This window comes from Leptinotarsa decemlineata, unplaced genomic scaffold, assembly GCF_025532065.1.
Source record: "Leptinotarsa decemlineata unplaced genomic scaffold, Ldec_3_MD MMD2_tig00001719_RagTag_RagTag, whole genome shotgun sequence".
NCBI lineage: Eukaryota > Metazoa > Arthropoda > Insecta > Coleoptera > Chrysomelidae > Leptinotarsa > Leptinotarsa decemlineata.
In genome coordinates this window covers 10,115,703-10,137,744 of record NW_027412569.1, presented here as the reverse complement: position 1 = coordinate 10,137,744, position 22,042 = coordinate 10,115,703, and the positions used below count along the sequence as shown (strand labels likewise).

Below are 22,042 nucleotides of genomic sequence, written 5' to 3'. Positions count from 1 at the left end.
TCGTGTCATATTCCGTTTCCTACGATAGCTAAAACTGAAAAATATTTTAACAAATTCGTAAGAGTAGATCGGATTACGTCCGCTGTCACTCATCCTACGCTAAAATACGCAACATTCAATGAATAATTTTTCAGCGCATTTATTGATGAAGTTTAAATGATTCCATCGTTTTGTTTTCAATGTCATGTTCAATTAGGTTTATCTGGTATTAACAATATCGTGAAACTTCCCCAATACAAGAAAGCTTCTATAGGGACGCCACTGGCTACTGTTCACTTGTTGCTGTATCGATTAATCCTCTGCAGCCCGAAACTCCCGACACAAGAGAGTAAAAGTGTTATATTCTCCCTATCCAGTTCGGTTCTCCGGCCGTAATCAGGCCGCTGTGTCTCGTAATAATCTACGAAAAATTGTGATGAAGGTAATGAATACCGAAACTTTTTCAGCACTTTTTTTAATTCTCTCTTCTCCACTTTCTTCGCGCAATAAGGATTTATTTCAAAGAAAATTTTTATAACAATTTATATTGTAAACTAACGTTACTGCCGGTCAAGAGTTACAATTTATTCATACTTATAAATGCGAAGTAAGTCCTAGGAAGCTAAAATTTGGTATATAGGGGTATATAAGTCTCAGATACGCACTAAAAAAGGATTATCAAATATCCCAACTGGGGCGCCCCCCGTGAGGGTGAAAGTGGCGCGTTTACATATGAAAATTACAGTTTAATCACTGTCACTGTTTTTCGAGTTTGAAAGCAGTGGATTTTTGGAAATTCTCTCTGACGTTTCGATGGTGCGAGTGACTAGCTTCTTCAAAGGGTTAACCATCATGACTTGCTGTCCGATGACTAATTTTTAGGCTTCGTAAAGCGTATTTATGCCTTGTCAGGTAATCAGTTGTATTGGTACCTGTATTTGTACCTGTCCGTGTACCTGTACTTGAACCTGGAACATTAACAATCTTACTGCCTGTTGTCATTATATTCGTTATTTTCGAATTCCTTAAAATGGGGTTCCATATTCGATTCAGGTTCACCCCATTCAAAATGGGTCTCCATATTCGATTGAGGTTCACCCCATTTTAAGGAATTCGAGAATAACGAACAGAATGACAACAGGCAGCAAGATTGTTAATGTTCCAGTTTCAAGTGCAGATACGAGTACAGGTACAAATACAAGTTATTACCTGACAAGGCATAAATACGCTTTACAAAGCCTAAAAGTTAGTCATCGGACAGCAAGCCATGATGGTTAAACCTCTGAAGAAGCTAGCCACTCGCGCCAGCGAAAAAATTCCAAAAATTCACGGCTTTCAAACTCGAAAAACAGTGACACTGAAAACGTCAGCTGCGAAAATCTAAACCATTTTGTCAGTTTAATCACTGTTTTTCCGTACCGTTGTATTTTCGGAGGCTGAAATTATTTATGTAGGTTCGTTTTATGTTGTACATATGCAATGAGAAAGGCTCCGTGAATATTTCAACTGGGGCGCCAGCTGCAGGGGAAAAAGGAGCATCCATAAAACAAAATCATCTTTTTGTACAACTGTCAGTACAAGTGACATTTTAATGGTAGTTAAGAGTATTGAAAGATGATGTTTACAAAGTAGATTACAAAATAATTCCAACACTAGTGTTGGAATTATTCAATTTTCAAGGAAGTTTTATTATGAACAATAGATATGGATACAATTAAATTCTGTTACAAAAATGTTATATACATTGATTACATTTTTTTTTCCACCGTAGTGTGCGTTGGTCAGGCCCTATCCCCCGAAGCCCCGATACATTCGGGAGGGCGCGCCAGCATAATCAACCAATGACCACTCCCCACACCGTGGGGTAAGTGATCATTGGGTCTGAGAAGCATGTGCCCTGAGCAAGCGCAGTGAGCCAAGAATGACAGCCTTCTGCATCTGTCCGGCTAAGATTTCTGCCTTAGTGCGGCAAGCCGTTACATTGATTACATTTTTTTCCCCTTCAATATCGTCAGGAACACAATTCCTCACTATTGTTCTTCATTACGCAAGACATTAAACACCAGCAAGAACTTTTAGTGTGATTCAAAGAAAACGCGTGAGCTGTAAACAATACTGTTTGTTGGTAACCAGGTGATTCAGCGTCACCTGACACGGCCACTTTTCAGCAAATGCGATAACATTCAAATAGTTAACTGACAAGAGACGTCAAAATGTGTTTTTATAGAAATGCTAGTACTATGTTGCTGTATCGCTGCTGTTGCAATGTTTTGACAGAAGCAGAATCAACGAACTTAGGCGTGCGCAGCGTTATAGAACAGTGCTTTCGAAAAAATTGCTCCACAGCGCCATCTAGTGGCGAGTTATAGAAAAATTGATAGCCTGAAAACCTTCACTATGAAAAATTACTTATACATGTCAAGTTTCATCACGATCGGTTGACCGATGTAGCAGTTTATCACTTACCAACCAACCAACAAACATCCATTTTTATATATTAGATTGAAGTTATCTATTTTATTATGGAAACAGGACAGTTGTACAAAATACTTTGTATGAGTATTGTGTTAAAAGTAAATTTTATTTTGTTCGTGAAATTGTTTCACTCGTTTCGCAAACTTTTTCATTCACAAAACAAAACGTTACTTTTAACACTCGTATCACAAATAGCTATTTCATCACTGTTCTCCATGTCCTCAAGTTTCCGGTGGGTGAATTAATATTTAGTATCACCATTGCGTCCGTGAGGAGTCGGGGCGGGTCGCTAGTGCCAGAATATCCCATTATTTTCATTCAATGATCATCAAAACAGATACTTTTGACAATTTTCAGAATATGAAACCTGTCATTTCCCAAAACAAGGCTAACCCACGCGACACGTTATCTCGTTGCACCCTGTAGACTTTACGAACAGGACGACGAAAAACTTTCTCGAACTTCCAAACGCTAGTCGAACTTTTCACTCACCATCATTAGTTTTTTAATTCCTAAACGTATTTGTCAGCTGACACCGATCTTGTTAGCTCTTAGTTTCTTATACATGCCCCTTTGTGCGGAAAATCGAAGTTTCAGGTCCTTGCGACTCCTTTTCCAAGTCAAATTATCGTTCGGAGTATCGAATCGACACCTGTGATCCTTAAAAGTATTACGATACGATGAATGAAATTTCTTTTTTTGTAGTCTGACAGTTATTGAGACTCCTTTCTATTCATGAAATGGTTACTATTATCATAGTAGTGAATTTAAAGTCGTCGTATTTGTAGAGGATCATTTTGAAAACTCTTGAAAAAATTTATGGAATGAAAACGTGATTTCCAGAATTTGCTTGAAAATGATGTTTGAAGTTTCTAAAATGAACATCAAGTACTCAGTCAGTAAAATGAGGGATATTATAGGTTAGTTTGAAAGTAGTTGACAATGTTTCTTGGTGAATTTTACTAGTTCTTCCATTGTCTAATATCAAATCAAATCAGTGGTACCTGGAATAAACTTTTCAAATTGCACAATAAATAACCTTAATATTTTTAAAAGATCAGATTAATTACAGTTGTTATATTCAATATAAATATAATTAGAATCTTTATAGTTTTCATATATCCATGATAATACCATTAAGTTTGTGTTTTTTTTTTTTAAATATTAGTTAATTACTGTAAATGTGTTCAATACAAATATAATATTTATAGTTTTTCATTATTTATCGGGTTTAGAAAAAATAGCGTATGCAACTCTCATGTAATGGTTATTAATACACTCGCATATACCATACAAAACTCGCCTTCGGCTCGTTTCGTATCCCGGTTAATGCCCGTGTCTTAATAACCATCATTACATGATCGTTGCATAATATACTATTATGTGTTCGTACTTATTTTTATTGACATACCATCATACCTACTGATTGGGAATTGGTAGTTAGTCTTAGTTTTAATACTCTATTTATAAGATATTAATTTCGATATTAAAGTATATTTCACCTCGACTTCATATGACGATGACTATGATTATATTTATATTTTTCATGTTTATAATTGTATTTATCTCTATATTCATGTATTTATATTTACATTTTGATTTATATTTATGTTTGTATATATATTACTTATATATTTAGGTTTCATGTTTATACTTACTATTCATTCTATATAACACGTTTGTCAATGAGATTTATTCTTGGACAATAAAGCATATTTTGATTTGAATTGATTTGGGGGGGACATTAAAGAAATGCACTAGTCAAGTCCTGAATAAAAATTTTCCCCAGCTCTGTCTGATCCTGCCAGTCTCAATGTTCATCAGAACTGACCAGTCCGGGTCAATTTGCAGCTTCATTCAGCTTCATTCCAAAAAGGAATGGATTGGTTGCATTCGTGTATTTGGCCGCATTCTTTCCCAGAATCAAAACATTCCTGAAGATTCATCTGTGTCACCTTTAAGTACGTTATCCTTGATAACTGTAATTTTCGCGACCTCAACACAAATCACAAACCTGAGAACGTGCATCATGCTCACAGCATCGATCGTCCATCATTGCGAAAGTTGTGACGCACGAAGAATATGAGTTCGGACAATAGTTGATGTCGCTCGTCAACTACGGAATCTCCAGGAAAATTTCAGATTGTTATTTCCCAGTTGCTGCACCGACACTGGTCATCTCCGGCGGAACTAATGAGCTTAGTTTTCGTCTGAAAATATTGGCGTTGTTTGTCTTGACTGGGTTTGGAAGTTGAGAGTTTACTTGTTGAATGCGCCGCTAACGTGTGTGTGTAGAAATTTGTGTGGAAGTTGGTCAAAGTTTTCAATTTTGTTTGAAAGTGGTTGACAATGTTTCATGGTGAGTTTTGCTGGTTCAGACTTCTTTGTCTAATATGATACAATATGATTTGGAATCTCTGAAACAAATAAAATTAAAAATTCAAATGAATAAAATAACAATTATATTAGGCGATAACCGTAAAATCAAATCATAATTAAAATAAAAATAGGCAAAAATTGACAATTGAACAGTTAAAACCAAGTTACTTCACGACGTTTCGATTGTTAGTATTCACAATCGTCTTCGGGTGATAACTGGACTTATTCCTCCGAAATCTGACTATTTATAGGACATTCGAATGCTTTCACCTATCGCCTCTTCCCTCTCTCCGCTTTGCCGCTTTAGTGGGAGTTGACAGTTTTTCCGCTTGACTAAAGGTGTATGTATGTTGCTCATTTCTACGCTAGCTTGGCTGAATGTATCGTTGGGCAACATTTATATAGCTTCTTTGAACCCTCTTTTGAACCAGTATTCCTCAGGATCTCAACTTGGGACTACTTGATGTTACGTTAATGAGTTCAAATGTGGTCTGCTATTCGAGATTTGCTGGTTTCTCTGCGCTATATGTTTCTTTTGTGCTCCGAAATACAAACTTTCAATGGCCTCTTAGTTTCACCGATGTAGGATTTTCCGCACTCACATAATATTATGGTAACTGCAATTCTTGCAATCGCAGTTCGCTTTTGGCCATTTAGTTTTTGTGAGGTTGCTACTGATGGTGTTTTCGGATCTGAAACAATTTCTGATGTTGTACATAGACCCAATTCTTCATATCCTTTCTGTGGTCGCTCCTGGTGGATAGTCTGCTTGATGTCCTCGGCAGAAGAAAAGTTGATCTTCAAGCTTATGCAGCTGATCTTGTCATCCTGGGAAGGTCCACGTCGGGAAGGGTAGCTTGTAATATATTCCAAAGCGCGTTGGACGTTGATCACAGCTGGTGCCTGGGGGAGCACATGTCTGGCAACCCCAGCAAAACTGTGTTAATCCCCTTCACCAAGAGAAGGAAATTGGACGATCTAACGTCAATTTCCCTCAGTGATGTGGTCATTCTATTTGGAACAGAGGTGTCCTTGATAAAAGACTAACCTGGAACGCTCACTCGGAAAAAGTTTAACACAAAGCCAGACTGTCTCTATGGACATGTCGAAGGATTTGTGTTAAAACTTGGGGTTCAGGTCCCAAACAAATCCATTGGATTTATGTGATGATTCTCAGACCAATGATCACGTATGGTGCAATTGCTTGGTGGCCGAAGGCTTCACAGAAAACGGCGCAAACGAAGCTCTCTGGCTTACAGAGACAGGCTTGTCTGGCTATCAATAGTGCCATCAGTACCACACAGTCAGCGGCCATGGATAACCTTCTAGATCTACCTCCTCTCCATATTTTTCTGGAAATAGAGGCTAGATGGACTGCTTACAGATTTGTGCACATTGTCAATTGCACGAATCAATTTAATGCAAAGTGCAACAAACTGTTGGTTGACATTGGAAGTCACAGCATTCTGGAAATGACCTCTGACTTCATGCCTCCAACTGTCAACTACGGACTGCCTTATAAAGTACTATTCCTGAGTAGAGAGGACTGGATCCTGAGGGAGAAGGAAATATCAAGAGCAGATAGTTGTTGGTTCACAAATGGATCGAAAACACCTTCCGGTTCTGGTGTGCAGGTGTTTTCAATCGCAGACCCTGCCTAGGAACTTATGCGACTGTATTTCAAGCGGAAATTTACGCTATTGAATTGTGTGCGGAGAGATTGAATAAATCCAACCTCACTCACAAGTCAATAAAAATATTCGCGGACAGTCAAGCGGCGTTAGAAGCGGATGAACTACGATGTCTAACGAGCTTTCTTACAGGTCACTGTCATTTGAATCATCACATGCAGCGACTTGGACTGTCGGAAGACAGTGTGTGTCGCCTCTGTCTGGAAAATTATAAAACTACAGAGCATATACTTTGTGCCTGCCCCGCTGGGGACCGAATCGGGTCCTTTGAGTTCGGCAGATCCGTACTCTCACCATCTCACCATACAAACTAATCGGCTTCGTTCAGAAGCTGGGTTTATTTGGCCGAGTGTGAATAGGTGTGAGCCACAATAAACCCTTGTGGCTTGCGGTGGAGGGTCGAATAGACCCTCTCACTTTAGACCTACCTACCTACCTATAGTTGTTTTCGGATCTGAAGCAGTTTCTGATGTTGTACATAGACCCAACTCTTCCTATCCTTTCCGACAATTCTCTGATGTAGGAAAGAACAAGCACTGCTTCTAACGGCTTCTCTTCCTCATGAGGCTTATGTTGTCTTCCAGTTATAATATGTTCCACCATCACTTTGGAGTTACCATTCCGTTGAAGATATTTTCTGATGATGGCAAGTTCTTCCTCGAGACCTTCCTTATTATTATAGAGCCCGAAAGCACGATTTACTAGAGTCTTGATGATTTCTCTCTTGGTACATTGATGGTGGTTGGATTCGTGATACTGTCTCGTGTGAGTGGGTTTTCGGTATATAGATGTTTCCTACTTAGTGTCTGTCCTCTTCACCAATACGTCTATGAATGGCAAGTCGTTGCGGATTTGTTTCTCCATTGTGAAGGTGATGGAAGGACTTACGTTGGTGATGTGCTTCAGGAAGGTGTCTAGTTTTGTATTCCCAAGGTTCCATACTATGAAGGTGTCGTCAACGTATCTAATCCAGTCTGGGGGCTTCTTGTGAGCTTCTTCAATGGCCAGAGTTTAAAACCACTCCATATACATGTAGGTCGTGCTTTCAACCTCTGTAATACAAGGAAGGTCTCGAAAAGGAACTAGGCATCATAAAAAAAGATCTTTTCTTCAAGTATCGACCAATTTCATTTTGGCAATACCAATACTAATGAAAGTTGATTAATTAGTTAGTTGTCTTTATCTCCTGAAGAGTATCGTGTTTTTGTTGTTTGGTTTCTTCAAGCTGATTACCGGAAAAACAGATTTTTTTTTCAGTTTTACATTTCATTAAGAGATAATCCTTCTTTCAATCTGTTCTGTCAACTTCATTTCCCTCAAAATGGACCACACAAAAACCCTGGAACTGTTTAAATGAGTTTTCAATGAACCGAGAAACTTTCTAAAAAATTACTAGTGAAAAATTTCACGATGTCAACCGTGAATAGCTGATGGATTACCTCATGAAACGGGTGGATTAAAACAAGTTCATAATAAGATGATGGAAATATCTCTATGGTATTTTCAATAAAAGGATATTCTGCAGGCGAAAATTGTTCACCGGATGAAGAGAACGTAAATTGAATGTGGACTATTCACATTGTGCTCATGGACTTTCAATGGCGGTTTATTAATAAACTACGAAGTATACAAGATACGCGGGCTTTGTTCTGCGCTGGATTATGTTTTCATTAAAGCGTCGGTTTACTACCCGGGATATTTAATATATCTCTGGCGGTTTTTGTAGCCGAAGACTGACGACAAATGATATTAGATGAGTAGTGAATATTTTACAGTTTTATGTAATGGTATGGTTTCATTATTTTTATCAGAAAGGAGATTGTTCTCAAAAAAAGTAGTGAAGAATGAAGTAAAGAATGAATGTTCATCACATTTAAGGGACTAATGAGTTCAATATTGAGGTTCGAAGGAGTCCTCTTCAGTTGATATCCGGGTCAGTCAACAATGACTGGTAATTTTGGATATCCATTGTGTTAGTTAATATATTTCAATGTATTTGCGTAATTGCATAAAGTGCAAACGCAAGTAGGTTGACTGCTTATCGAATAAATAACCAAAATGACTGCTTCATAAAAAACTTATCAATACAGTTTATTGTATGATTTTCCTATGAAAGTGATGGGACCTTCTACTCTAGAACCTGTGTCGTTCCCACCGGTGTTCCCCAGGGTAGCGTCCTAGGACCTATTCTCTTTTTTTTATTCGTACATGACCTCAACACAACAGTAATCGTCAACATTGTACAGTGCAATTTGCCGACGATTCTTCGTTCACTCTGAAGTCTTCAGATTATGAGGGATTGTCGAGTCAGGCCAATCAAGCAATTGCTAATATGCAAAAATATTGTTCTCAAAATGGTCTCATTCTGAACACCTCAAAAACTGATACAATCGTCTTTTCACTACATGAGAATGATCGCAGTGTTCTGGTCAAAATAAATGGCAAGTCAATACAACAAACCTCATCTGTAAAATTTTTAGGTTTGAACATTGATGCTCAACTCTCTTGGAACAGGCACATTGATTATATTTTGAGTAAAATGTCGAAACATTGTTTTGTAATTCCTAATGTTTGTAATTTTGTTCCATTGAATAGATTGAAGAGCTATTACCATGCTTAAATTCAGTCTTCATTCAGTTATTGTCTGATCAACTTTGGTAACTGTACAAGAATAAACGAGTTACTAATAGCTCAAAAAAAGATAGTGAGAACAATGTGTTTCAAAAAATATGATGACTCATGTAGGAAGCTGTTTACCGATTTGGATATTCTAACTATTATTTCACTATATATATTCAACTGTGTTGTTTATGTCAAAACTCATCTCGACAAATTTGAATCAAGAGATAATTTCGGCTCGCCACAGGATATACGTTAAGATCTAACCATAATTTTATTGTTCCCCACCATAAATTGACGAAAGCAGCAAACGGTCCTCTAATTATGCCCATCAAGTTATACAACTATCTATCTCTCTCAAACAGCTATCAAACCTGCATTCCTTAAAAAAAATATTAATAAACTGTTACTTGGTTTGATCGACTTTTTCCATGCTGTAGAGTCTCTGGAAATAAACTGATTTGATTTGATACAATATATCATAGTGAAAATCGTACAATAAACTGTATCAATGGGTTTTAGTGCCACCTGTCTCTTTTGTTCTGTGTGAATGATATCTGGAGTGCTGTTGATAATGACTGTGAGATCCTTCATCTTTTTGATAATGCATGTTTCGCAACTATATCGTTGTATTGCCTTTGACAGAAAGGTACTTATCCTGTTCAAGCCCTTGTGGTATTCGACAAATTCAAATTGATAGTAACTAAACCTGACCTAATATTCTTTTGTTAATTTCACTCGTTATCAATGGAAAAAGTATGACTTTGGCCCTTTTCACATAAATGTACAGAGTGGGCCAAATTGGACACTTGAAGGAAAACTCGTGTTTTTGAACCAGATAGATGAAAACTGATGGATATGTCTGAGATTCAAATTTTATGGTGAAAATTTAATGGTGAAAACCGCATATCAATATCTATATAATTGTTTCTACACCTTTGGTGTAGTAATGATTATTACTAGTTTTTTCCCAACACCAAATCGTTATTTTCAACACCTCTACACGTGTTTCGATCACCAAGTGATCATCTTCAAGAGGAAGATTGAACTGGGAGGAGTTCTTTTTTACGTAGAATTCAATGGTGTGAAAAAACGTATTTCTTCAAATGAGATATCAATAATTATTGATGGAAAACAATTTTTTTAATGAGACACCCTATATATTCCTGCTTATGTCAATGGAGGTCAAGATACCTTCCCAAAAATGAAGCACACTTGATGTTTTGCTAGTCATCTTTGAAATATGAGGCTTTTAGGTTTTTTCATGTAGACTTTGAAACGCACACTTTGATCAAGTAGGGTTTGGACGATGCGGCGATAAAATAGAATGCACAATTTGATTTATGCAGTAGAAACGCTTTTCAATCAGTGGTTTTTGTTCAATTTTCAAACACATTCGCAATGCAGTATGAGAATTATGGAAAATGAAACTGATGGTCTCGTGCTTTGGAAATGTTTTCACAGAAATAAGAATTTTTTATCAAGAAAAAAGTTACAGCAGCAGGCCTAACAGCAAACCACTATTTTAGCCCCTCGACATGTGTTTCGATCACCAAGTGATCATCTTCAAGGAGAGGATGGTATAAATAAGAAAAACATTGTACGTATATTTAGTTTGATTTTCCTCTCTTGTTGAAATAACGGTTTGGTATTGGTATAAAACTCCAGTAATATTCAACAGAAACGATGATAGATATCGATACGCCGGTTTCACCATTAAGTTTGTCATAAAATTTAACCCACAGGCACAGCCATCATTTTTCATCTATCTTGTTCGAAAACAGGAGTTTTCCTTCAAAAATGTCCAATTTGGCTCACTCTGTACATGTCAAGTACTTGTTGCTATCCTGCATACTGACAAAATGAAATAAACTGAAACAAAATTACCGCCACGTTTTTGTCAAACATCGCTGTTACTGAATTTCTATATATTCTCGGGGGTATTTCTAGTAATCTCACAGATGCGACTCCATGATGCAACATCTCTTTGACATTTGAACTTGTTTCCGTTTGATCCACCTTCTTCCACTCACTGAAATGCATGTCATAAAGAAGTACATATCGAATTCATTTGCTCGAAATATTTTTGAAAGGGATTGATTATTCGTTTTCTTACATCTGAAGTTAGTATCGCAAGTGTATCATTTGTTCAGTAAAAAAATAGTTTGTGTCACATCAAGGTTCCATTGGAAGTTTGCCGTGGAATGAGGTTACGTGTATTTATCAAGAAATATTTCATATTACAATTCTACATATCAGTGTATTTTTAAAATAGTCAGTAATATGTCAAATGTAATATGTCAAAATGTCAAAAAGTCAAAGTAACGTGAAATCCCTAGAGAATGAAAAATGCTGTAAACACTGTAAAAAAGTTGCAAACTCGGTAGACTGCAAAAATTTTGCATCACCATTCCATCCAAGCTGTGCAAATCAGGCAAATGCAGTGAATGGCAAACAAGAAATAGTATGCTGTGATACACGTACCAAAAGTGAGATTATGCTTATCAAACAAAACAATTGAAAAAATAAACACAAATTTAACTCTAGATGTAGCAAAACTGAAATGTTGTGAGCCGATGAGGAAACACCTAGAGGAAACTGAAGAAATCAGTGGAGTATATGTCAGACATTTTTGACAGTCAGATCAATTACAGAAGAAAATGATGAACTAAACCAACGTATACTACACTTAGAAAACAAACTTAAATGGCAGCAACAGAAGGAAAAAGAAAAAAATCTAATACTGTACGGAGTCCCAGAACATCAGAACAAAAACACCAACCAAATCACGATGAATATCGCAAATACAGTGGGTGTATCAGTGAGAGGAGAAGATATTGAAGGCAGTTTTAGAGTGAATAGAAAAGATAGTGCACACATACTAGTTAAAAATTCCGAACATTCGAGAAGAAAAAAGAAATGATAATAGCAGCCAATAACAGGGATACACCCTGAGAATGACTTGCAAAATTACTGAAACAAATACAAATAAAAGTGACAAAGAAAAGAAAGTGTCAAAATGGTGACTATAAATAAGATGAACATACTATACATAAATATAAGAAGCATAAGGAACAAACTGGAAGACCTGGAAAGCCTAATTAACACAACACAGAAACAAATCCTCTTCTAGTTCTAACAGAAACATGGATATATGAAAAAGAAACCCAAAACTTCAACATTCCAATACAATATGAAGCTGGGCTCTTTGCGAATCCCAGTGGTTTAGCCTAGTGAGTCTAAGACATCAAAAATTTTTCCTGAACTCTTTATGACTCAATAATTGAAAAATTCGTTTCCATACTGTAGAATACGTCAAATTCAATGTCCGTGGCGATATTAGCTCGGGAAATAAGTTTTTTTCGGCTGATATTTACTATATCCCACAGTGTAGAGACATTGAGATTTATGAACGTTTCAAAAATATTTTGGTACACGGGTTGGTTTTTTCCCTCTCAGGTCTTTGTTCACGAGATGGAGCTGTTATTAGTTAACAGTTTTTTTCTTTCTGACGAAGGTATCGTATATGTAGTGGACAGTGCGTAGTTATTTTTTTAAATGCATCTGTTTCTCTCTTTCATCATTCATCGGACCGACTTTCATATCTGTTAGTATTTCGCTACGGATGAAGATATACTTTGGAGTAAAAGTAACTTTCTAAGTTTCAGTGGATATATTCCTGCGTATAATTTGTTGGAAGAAAGTCGAAAAAAAGTATGTTATAAAGTTTAGTTAATACGAGTTGAGAAACGAATTAGCCCTGAAAAACAGTTATTAAATATTGAACTTATTTTAAATTTCTTGGCATAATACTTAATCAAAGTTGATAACGTTTAATAATAATCATATACGAAGACACTGGCGATATGATTTTCCGTATGTATTGATAGAGCCAAGCTCAGATATAAAACCAAAAACTTCAGCAAAAATGGTATTATATCGATAAGGCCCGCGGCATACCTGCAGTAGAAATAACGAACAATATAGTTTAACAAAAAATTTAAAACATTCTTTCAGCAGATAACTTTCCCAACAATGGACCATTATATCATAATCTATTGAGATGGAATGGAAAACTCGTTTCGGCAAGTGCCCGGAGCGACACGACCCAATCTTCACAGGGCAGCACGCGGAGATATTTAGTTTTCGACAAAGACCTTTTGTCCTCCCCGTCCTCGTGTGTATCTTTCTCGTATATATGTCAGTGTTTCGGATATGCTCCCAAAAGGAATCGTTTCACTTTCAATTTTCCTCTCCGGTGCGATAACGCATAATTGCAGAGGAACTTTAATGTTGTTTCGACTTGACGAATACTGATGATGATCTTTAGGTTGAATTTTGGTTTCATCCCAGATGCGGGAACACTTGTGGAGGGGTATAACTGAATATAACTCTATAAAAAAGAAACTATTGATGAATCGATATGTTTAACACAAAACATGTTGTAACGAATGAAATTGAATAGTACAAGAAATTCAATATTTAGAATATATGTTGAATATATGAATACATAGTGAATACATAGTTGTCAGTGACCAAAAACCACACAGTAATCATGCCTCTGCCACCGTATTCACCAGATTTGACCCCCTGCGACTTTTTTCTGTTCCCAAGATTGAAGATATTCATGAAAAGGCGGCTTTTTGCGACGATTGACGAGATAAAAACTGAATCGCCGAGACAGCTCAATAATCAAAACGTTGGCACGAGTGGAAATTAATGATTAAATTAATATTATTTGAGAACAGAGTAGTACACATTTCTGTAAAGAGTTTTCATTATTGTTATTTTAGTTCTTCCCTTCTTTGGAAATATCCCGCATTTTCTGTTCAATGACGAAGAAGTTAAAAGCCAAAAATTATTTTTCCCAAATAACTAATTTCTCCTAAAAATATGTGTAAACGGGCGCAAACTAACCTTATGCTTAAGGCACCAATCTATGTAATGTGCACGAACTATAACAAAATTGTGAAATTTTTTCCTGTTCTTTAATCGAATTAAAAAATAAGTCTAGAGCGTATATCGTATGATAACGCTGAGATCTCTATGTATTAGTGCTAGGATATAAATTGCTCTGTAAATGGTTGTTACTGTTAGGTAATAAATGATTCATTATTATTATTAATATTATTAATTCGAAGTCAAGACTTCGGGATCCTTGGTTAATAATAATAATAATATTTATTTTCCATTAAACACAAATAACATGTATTGAAATCGTCAAAGTACACATAAAAAAATGTCACAAAATTCACAGTGTGAGCCACACCGTTGTTATTAAAACAACAACAACAAAATTAAAATAAACTAAAATACACCACAGATACACTTATATATTACGAATTGTAAAATTCTTGCAAATTATAAAAACAATTCTCAATCAAATAATTCTTCAACAAGTTACTAAATTATTGAGGTTTGTTATATCTTTCAAACACCTAGGGAGTTTATTGAAAATAGTAAGACCTACCACTGATGGACAATTTAGCGTTGTTTTATACTGACTAAACAGAACATGGAGATCACTTTTTTGTCTAGTGTTCACATTATGAATACTTCCGTTTGTAGGAAATCTATTCGTGTTTTTGAAACATAGATTGACAATTCAAAAATGTACACAGGTTAGGGTTAAGATTCTAAATTTTCGAAATATATCCCTACAAGACGGTTTTTCCCATATGAATAATTACTGTTTATGGATGATTTTTCTCTGTTTCCCAAATATTAACAGAACCATAATATGCTGGATCTTTGGAAATCCATTATAAATATAATGTCACATGAATGATAATGGATTGTAATGCAGTTTATGTTCTGAATATCATTAAAAAACCAACACTACTTAAATATGTATCAACTAATTAACCAATACAGACAAATATTTTTTGTAATTAGGATAAATGTTCATTTGACAAGTTAACGAATGTAAATGAGAATTTATGTACTCATTCCATATAACTTATCTGTTAGAATTCGTATTCAATAACGTTTATTATAATGATACAGGTTTATGATTGTCACTATTTTTATTTTTACTGAAATTTTAATCCATAATTTCCATTGTTTCAGGTCTATGAGGAATACCAAAGGTGGGCAGCATACTGTTCTTGTAGCGATAGTAAAGAAAAGGTGAGGAAAAGGAAACGATATGATTTAATATAAAAACTCTTGGGATATTATATAAAATGATTCGAAATCCCTGAAAGAACTAAAAAAAAGAATTAAAAAATCAAAGAACAAGAATAAAAATGAATAGCTGAAAAAACAATTATATTAAGCAAAAAACCTGAAATGAAATAATAGTGAAATAAAATACAAGTAAAAATGGAACAAAATGATCAAAAAATTCATGAAAAAATTCATTCGTCATGAAACATTGTCAATCACCCTCAAACAAACGTTAAGATACAGATAGTTTGATTCAATTCTGACTTTCTTGAAATGAAAGATTTTTCCACTTACACTCAACTTCCTGAAAAGAGGTTTGTAGAGATTGAAAAGTTTGTGTCGAATACACTAAATGTCAAAAAAGTTACATATCCATGAATCATTAATGAGTCCCTATCTCAAGTGATTTGAACCCAATCATTAAGTAAAGCCGTTTCCTGAACTTGCATTTCAAAACCAAAATGAAAATATTTGTTTTCTATGAAGTGATGAGTTTTTGTAATAATTTGACAATTGCGTTTCCCAATTTCTTGATTCTTTGATCCTCTTCATCTCTAAACTTCCTCGATAGATGTCAAAGGAGTTTTTTATCATGGTGAACTGAAAAGTTTGCTCTTTCTACACGTATATAAATTTTTTCATTACAATTTTCATATTTTTCAGATTGTGAAAGGTGACAATACCCATAGAAAATGATAAAAAACTCAGATTTCCTTCACAAATAATAACTTTCGTTCAATATCGGAAAGGAATAATTTTTTTAAAGGAAAATATTCACAATCGGACTGCAAACTACCTTAAAATGTATGATTCTTAAAATTATTGGCAGAATACTAGTTCAATCGGTTTTTCTAAAGCTCAGTTCACAACAGTTGCACAGTTTTCAACAATTGAGTCACTTTAGCTTTTCGAAATAATCTTGTGAAAATATTGACTTGTGCTTGTATTTTCCACTATTGACGAAATCGTATTTATCGTCACCATTTGTTGAAGAAACAACTTTCCATAGCGATGAGGTTGCCAATTAGAATTAGATAATCCAACTGTCAACAAAATTATTGACTTCATTCATACCCATACAATTCGAGACAATCAGGAAATGAGGGAAAACGATTTTTCATAATTTCCATTTAGCTTTCGAAACCGTCTAATTTTACTATACACAGTTATACAGCTAAAAAAGTACAGACCAACAATTATTGTGTAGGTATTTGAAAACGCAGTTTTGTTTGTACTTGATAAAAAAATAATTTGCTAGATTCAATAATAAAATTAATAAAAGGCGGAAATGTAAATTCTTGTCATGCACTGTTTGCAACCTTTGGTGTAGTAATGAATATTATTGGAATTTCATCCAGTGATGATCAACAAGTGATCATCTTCATGATCAGATTGAACTGTTTAATCTTCCTCTTAAAGATGATCACTTGGTGATCGAAACACGTGTCGAAGCGTTGAAATAATGGTTTGGAGTTGGGAAAAAACTCCAGTAATATTCACGGTTTCACTTATTTAACGGAATAAAAAAACTACTGAAAATATTAATTAGTTTTTATGTTAAAATTCATGTATTATCATCCAACATTTTTTTTATTATTGGTGGCGAAGTTGACAATTTCTAGTTTCGTAACATTCCACATTTTATTGATGTTCATTATATTACAGTGCATTCGAGAAAGATGACAGTACGATAGTGTCTCTACTGGATTCTGGTTTCAACAGGGTAAGTTTTTCATTTTCAACGTTATTCATCTGACAAATTTAGTAAAACTGTTGCCTAATTTTTGCTAAAATATTCATATCAACAGTGATGTTAGAATCCTCTTCTCTGATCAAATACCTGTTTTAAAAATATTATCGTCTCTCGTTTTTAGTTGTATTATTTGCCTTCCTCCAGCAAATAATATGAGGAATCGAAAAAACTGGTAACTTCATAGCCAAAGGGGACACTTTCAAGGAATATTTGTAACCCTCGTGGTTCAACCCCCAAAGAGGAGTAGATTTTACCCTTGAAATCATAAATGGGTGTCAATAGGGACATCATTTTGATTGGTGATCAATTCTGCTTCCAATGATACACTGACGTTTTATTTCTTGATGAGCAGTTTCCGAAAAATAGCGTTCTAAACTTACACATGTAATTAGTCAATATGTAATTAGTGACTATATATGTATATATATATATATATATATATATATATATATATATATATATATATATATATATATATATATATATATATATATATATATATATATATATATATATATATATATATATATATATATATATATATATATATATCAGGGTACCATTGGAAGCAGAATTGAACGCCAATCAAAATAATGTGCCACTTGATCCCCCTTCCCTTTTAAAATTCTAAGGGAAGATATTAAGGGTGGAAAGGAAGTTTTCAAATTGACACCCTATTTATAAGTTTAGATTCAATTCAAACGGGCAACGTTTTTTCGGAAGGAAAAATGTAAGGGCAGAAGGAAAATATAACCCTCACACCCTTGTCGGGTGTGACTTGAACCTCATTTATTAAAAAAATGTCGATCTCAAGGTAGTTGGGAATATGACTATATTATAGAGACATCTCGTCTGCATATTTGAATCTGCACGAACTCAATATAATCCCCCGTGTCGCTTCATTGTAATTCGGAGCTGGTAGCGTTTTGAAGGTCTGCCCATAAATATGCTGAAAATCTTCCGCTGGGTGTGTGGAAATGAAAAATCCGGAACCGCTGCCGATAAGGGCGATATTGTGAAATATGCGCGATCGCCATTCTAGAAAAAAAAAACATGGCTTTAATTTTAAGTGCGCTGATGAAATAGATGGATTTTCACTGACACGAGATTGGCAGGTGTCTGCGGGCTATTATTATTGTTGGCAAATGAATCAAGGACCTAAATCAACAGAGCCGTTCCAATTGAATTATTGAAAACATTACGGTTCAATAACCGTAATATTATTTTACGTCTGTACTAGTTTGATTGATTTGGACACACATGTCAAAGAGCGGGCGGAGGAGTAATAAAGATTTTATGATATTGGAGTGACCAACTTTTATGTTCAACGTGCTCAAGTTGAAATTAGTTTATTTCAGTTGTTCATGCGGTGTTGAATGTTGTTTTTACCTATTGTGAAATACAGGACGTTCCATCGAAAACTTGACCCCCCTGTAAGTCACAAACGGACGTGTAATCGGGAATTTCAAAGAACACGTCAATTTTTATTCCTAGTAATTCTGAGATCATGTAGTATGACAAATCTTACATGTTTAAATCAATATCTCTGTACGTACCTGGACAAGCAAAAACAAGTCGATGTTGTTTATTTAGACTTTCAAAAAGACTTCGATCAATTAGACCATTACGTTCTTCTCAGCAAATTGACAAAATTGGGACTCTCTAACCAACTGCTTACTCTAATTGAATCATATTTAGTTAACAGAAAACAATTCGTCGAATATGAATCTTTCAAATCGGCCCAGTACGTAGTTACATCTGGGGTACCACAAAGTTCCAATCTTGGACCTCTTTCATTTTTTATTTTTATTAATGACTTGGCAATCGCTTTGATTATTCCTAGCCTACTATTTGCAGACGATCTGAAACTATATTTTAAAATCGACGACATTACTGTCTGCCAAAGTGTACAACATGTTTTAGATGTAATCAAACTTTGATGTCAAGATGTGAATGACGCTAGTTTATTATAGTTATTTTATGTGTTCACTTTTTTTTGGAGCATTTAATCAGAGTCGTTCCAACTATTTAGACCGTTGGTTGAGAACGCTATTTATCAAGGCATGCGCAATGGGTACAGCTGGTATTTAGCGTCCTTGTCACTTTATTTTCAATACCTAACATCTTTAAAGTCAGGAAACTTTGATTTGTGGATTTTTTTACAAGCACCTTTATAAAATTAAGTACAGGAAAAATTTAAATTTAATGTAGTGTAAATGAAATAAATATACATAATGAACGAAAAGTTCAAACAAAATCATAATTGTTTAACCTGGCTGCGTAAAGGTAGCGGCTGAACAATCAGCAGCAACTGTGACTTTTCAAATCTTTCGAATACACTATTCTAAAATGCTGTAGGCTGTATTTCCTCGAGATGTAAACGAAATTTATTTCTAAAAGTCAATTAATATTTTATTAATAGTACTGGCGGGTAATTATTAATTGGCACCTTATGAAAAATTGATTATCCTGCTTATGAAATGACTTCAAAATTAAGTTTTGATTGTCTACATTATTCCTACACTAATTTTGCAGTGGGATTCCGTACTACATGGATACATCTCCCAAACAAGTAGAGAGTAGGTTATAATATCTCGCTTGCGAATAAGGATGTCCAAAACACGTGACCAATTCTCGAATAATATGGCCGCCTGTAGGCACACAATGAGTACAATGACATATGTACTTCACAGTTTTTTCTTGTTTTGTTATCATTGGAAGCTGTGAAAATAATTATGATGGCTGTTTTTAATAAAAGTGTTTGGACAAGAAAATATTCTATATACTAACGAAATCTAGTTTCTAACATACGCACCAATTGAATATCTCCATGATCTGAAATATGATTTTCCAATTTTTTTAAAAATTCTAGTTGTACGTAATACAATAAAATAAAACATATCACGACAGTTGGAACAAAAATATAAATCTAGACTAAGTATATACAATTTACAAAAACAATTTCATGAGATTTTTATCATAAATTCAATCTAACTCCTAGATTCTATTGGTGGGCAGATATTCGTCAATCCACAACACACAGTCACTATTTTATCAAAGATCGTATAATCTTCACCACAAACAAGCAGAGAAATTGGCACATAATCTGATAGAATCCTACATTTTTGATGAATGCAACCTATTACTCTTCCTACATGAATCCTGACATGTGCAATGGCTCTAGTTGCTTCTTTTATCATTTTCTTTTGATTGTGCCTCCAATAACTCAACATCTTCGATCTCATCAGGAGCTTCCTACAAAATAAACCAATACCTTGATGAAATTAAACAAAATCTAATGTTACTGTACCTCAGATATATCTTCTATCAGGTGTCTCCTTCTTTTCCTTGCTCTTTCTTCTCTGACAGAATTGATATGACCTTTTTTACGAACCACTCCATCATTTCCATAGCCCATTGCCAAAGATGAAACCCAGTCAGGCTATTTTCGTCATTCAACTCGGATGGTTTTGCTATAATATCATTTGATTATGAAAATCAAATATTCCATAAATTTTTCTCCAGACAAAAAAGTTTACTGCACACTCTACTGTATTTAAGTTTGACTTCTGTGAGATCTTTTCTTCTGATAGCGTGTATTCCTTTTTTGGCGTCTCCTTTTTGGAAGTTTGTTCAAGTCCTCTCTATGCGCAAAAAGTTAATTCACTTAGTATTTTGTAAAAGTTCATCCATTCACGACACCCACGGCTTCCGCAATTTACAACACAACACGTTGTAGGCATGATTTTATGTTATGAAGGACGATTGACATGTAAAATCAGCCTCAAACAACGAATTTTAGCAAGCAGCAACACAATCTCTCACAAGGACAAGTTGAGTATAGACTCTTCTAGTTTTCTTTCCATTAGAACAAACATGTGTGCCTACAGGCGGCCATTTTGATTTGATTTTGACAGCATCTCGGACAGGTCTATAGGCCACACTGTTCTCACCCATGGATACCTAATCACCGGCGACACCAGTTCTATGTGTGAAGTGTGCGACTCTCCCGTGACCGTTGACGGTACCTTAACAAAACGTGTGCTATATTCTAACGAATTAACGCTCCAATTAACAACGCATTAGGAACTAAGTGTAATATTGAAAATATTGCGAAAATTTTTGAAAATCAACTTGTTCAACCTTATATAATACCCCTACAACTGATGCCTTCTCTCTGTCTCTCTCTCTAAATCAATGGATGTTGCTTCCCACTCGGGCGCATTTGTCCAGTCGCCTCCTATCAAATAGACATCAATTTGACAGAAGTTTCGTCGGGGGAGGGCGTAGCGGTCTTGCTCAAAGCACTGCTGCCACCCCTTTTTTGTCACACTTTTTATAATAAAAAACACAGTACTTTTTTATTGTCGCCTCCTGCTCAGGAGTCCTTTTGATTTTTTAACATATATTTATTGGGTCGATCCTCTTCCAGAGACCTTCTAATTTTTGAATTCACATACATGGCCCCTTTACGTGGTTTTCCGAATCACCCCGGCCTGAATACCGGCGTAAATAAAGGGGCCCTTAAACTCACTTTTTAAAAACTTTCACACATTTCAGTATTTATTACAATGGACTATCACAACACAAAAAAGAGCCCCACGATAGCACAGGGCATCCGCTTACCTTCTTTGTGGACGGACGTCCACTACCACGGCCACTACGAGACTCCAAGTGATGCATTGTTCAGTCGCTAATAACCCTGGAGGTTGATTCGACTTTGGATAAAGTGAATAAAAAAATGGAAAATTATATTATATTCAGTTTATCGTAAGACACAGTTTGAATTTGCAAAATCCACCATTTATGTTGATATCATTTCCCCTTTAAGTCTGAACTTATCTTGAACTCGGGAAGCTTTTGTGGAGTTATCATTCAAAACTTCTACATCGCGTCAGATGAAAATTAGTTGATGTACTGTAAGTCAGCGAATACGGGTGAATTTGTTCACGAAGTACAAACATAAACATTTCACTCA

At 35.2% G+C, this 22,042-nt stretch overlaps 1 protein-coding gene across 7 annotated transcripts in view; it reads left to right on the top strand.

Moving 5' to 3' along the window:
* Pde8 (Phosphodiesterase 8) overlaps window positions 1-22,042 on the top strand; it is a 219,236-nt gene that overhangs the window by 177,478 nt on the left and 19,716 nt on the right. For all 7 annotated transcript variants that reach the window (XM_074176480.1, XM_023167837.2, XM_074176482.1 and 4 more), the window contains 2 exons: window positions 15,213-15,272; window positions 16,977-17,034. In XM_074176480.1, the coding sequence (XP_074032581.1) occupies window positions 15,213-15,272; window positions 16,977-17,034 (118 nt within the window). The remainder of the gene's footprint in view (window positions 1-15,212; window positions 15,273-16,976; window positions 17,035-22,042) is intronic.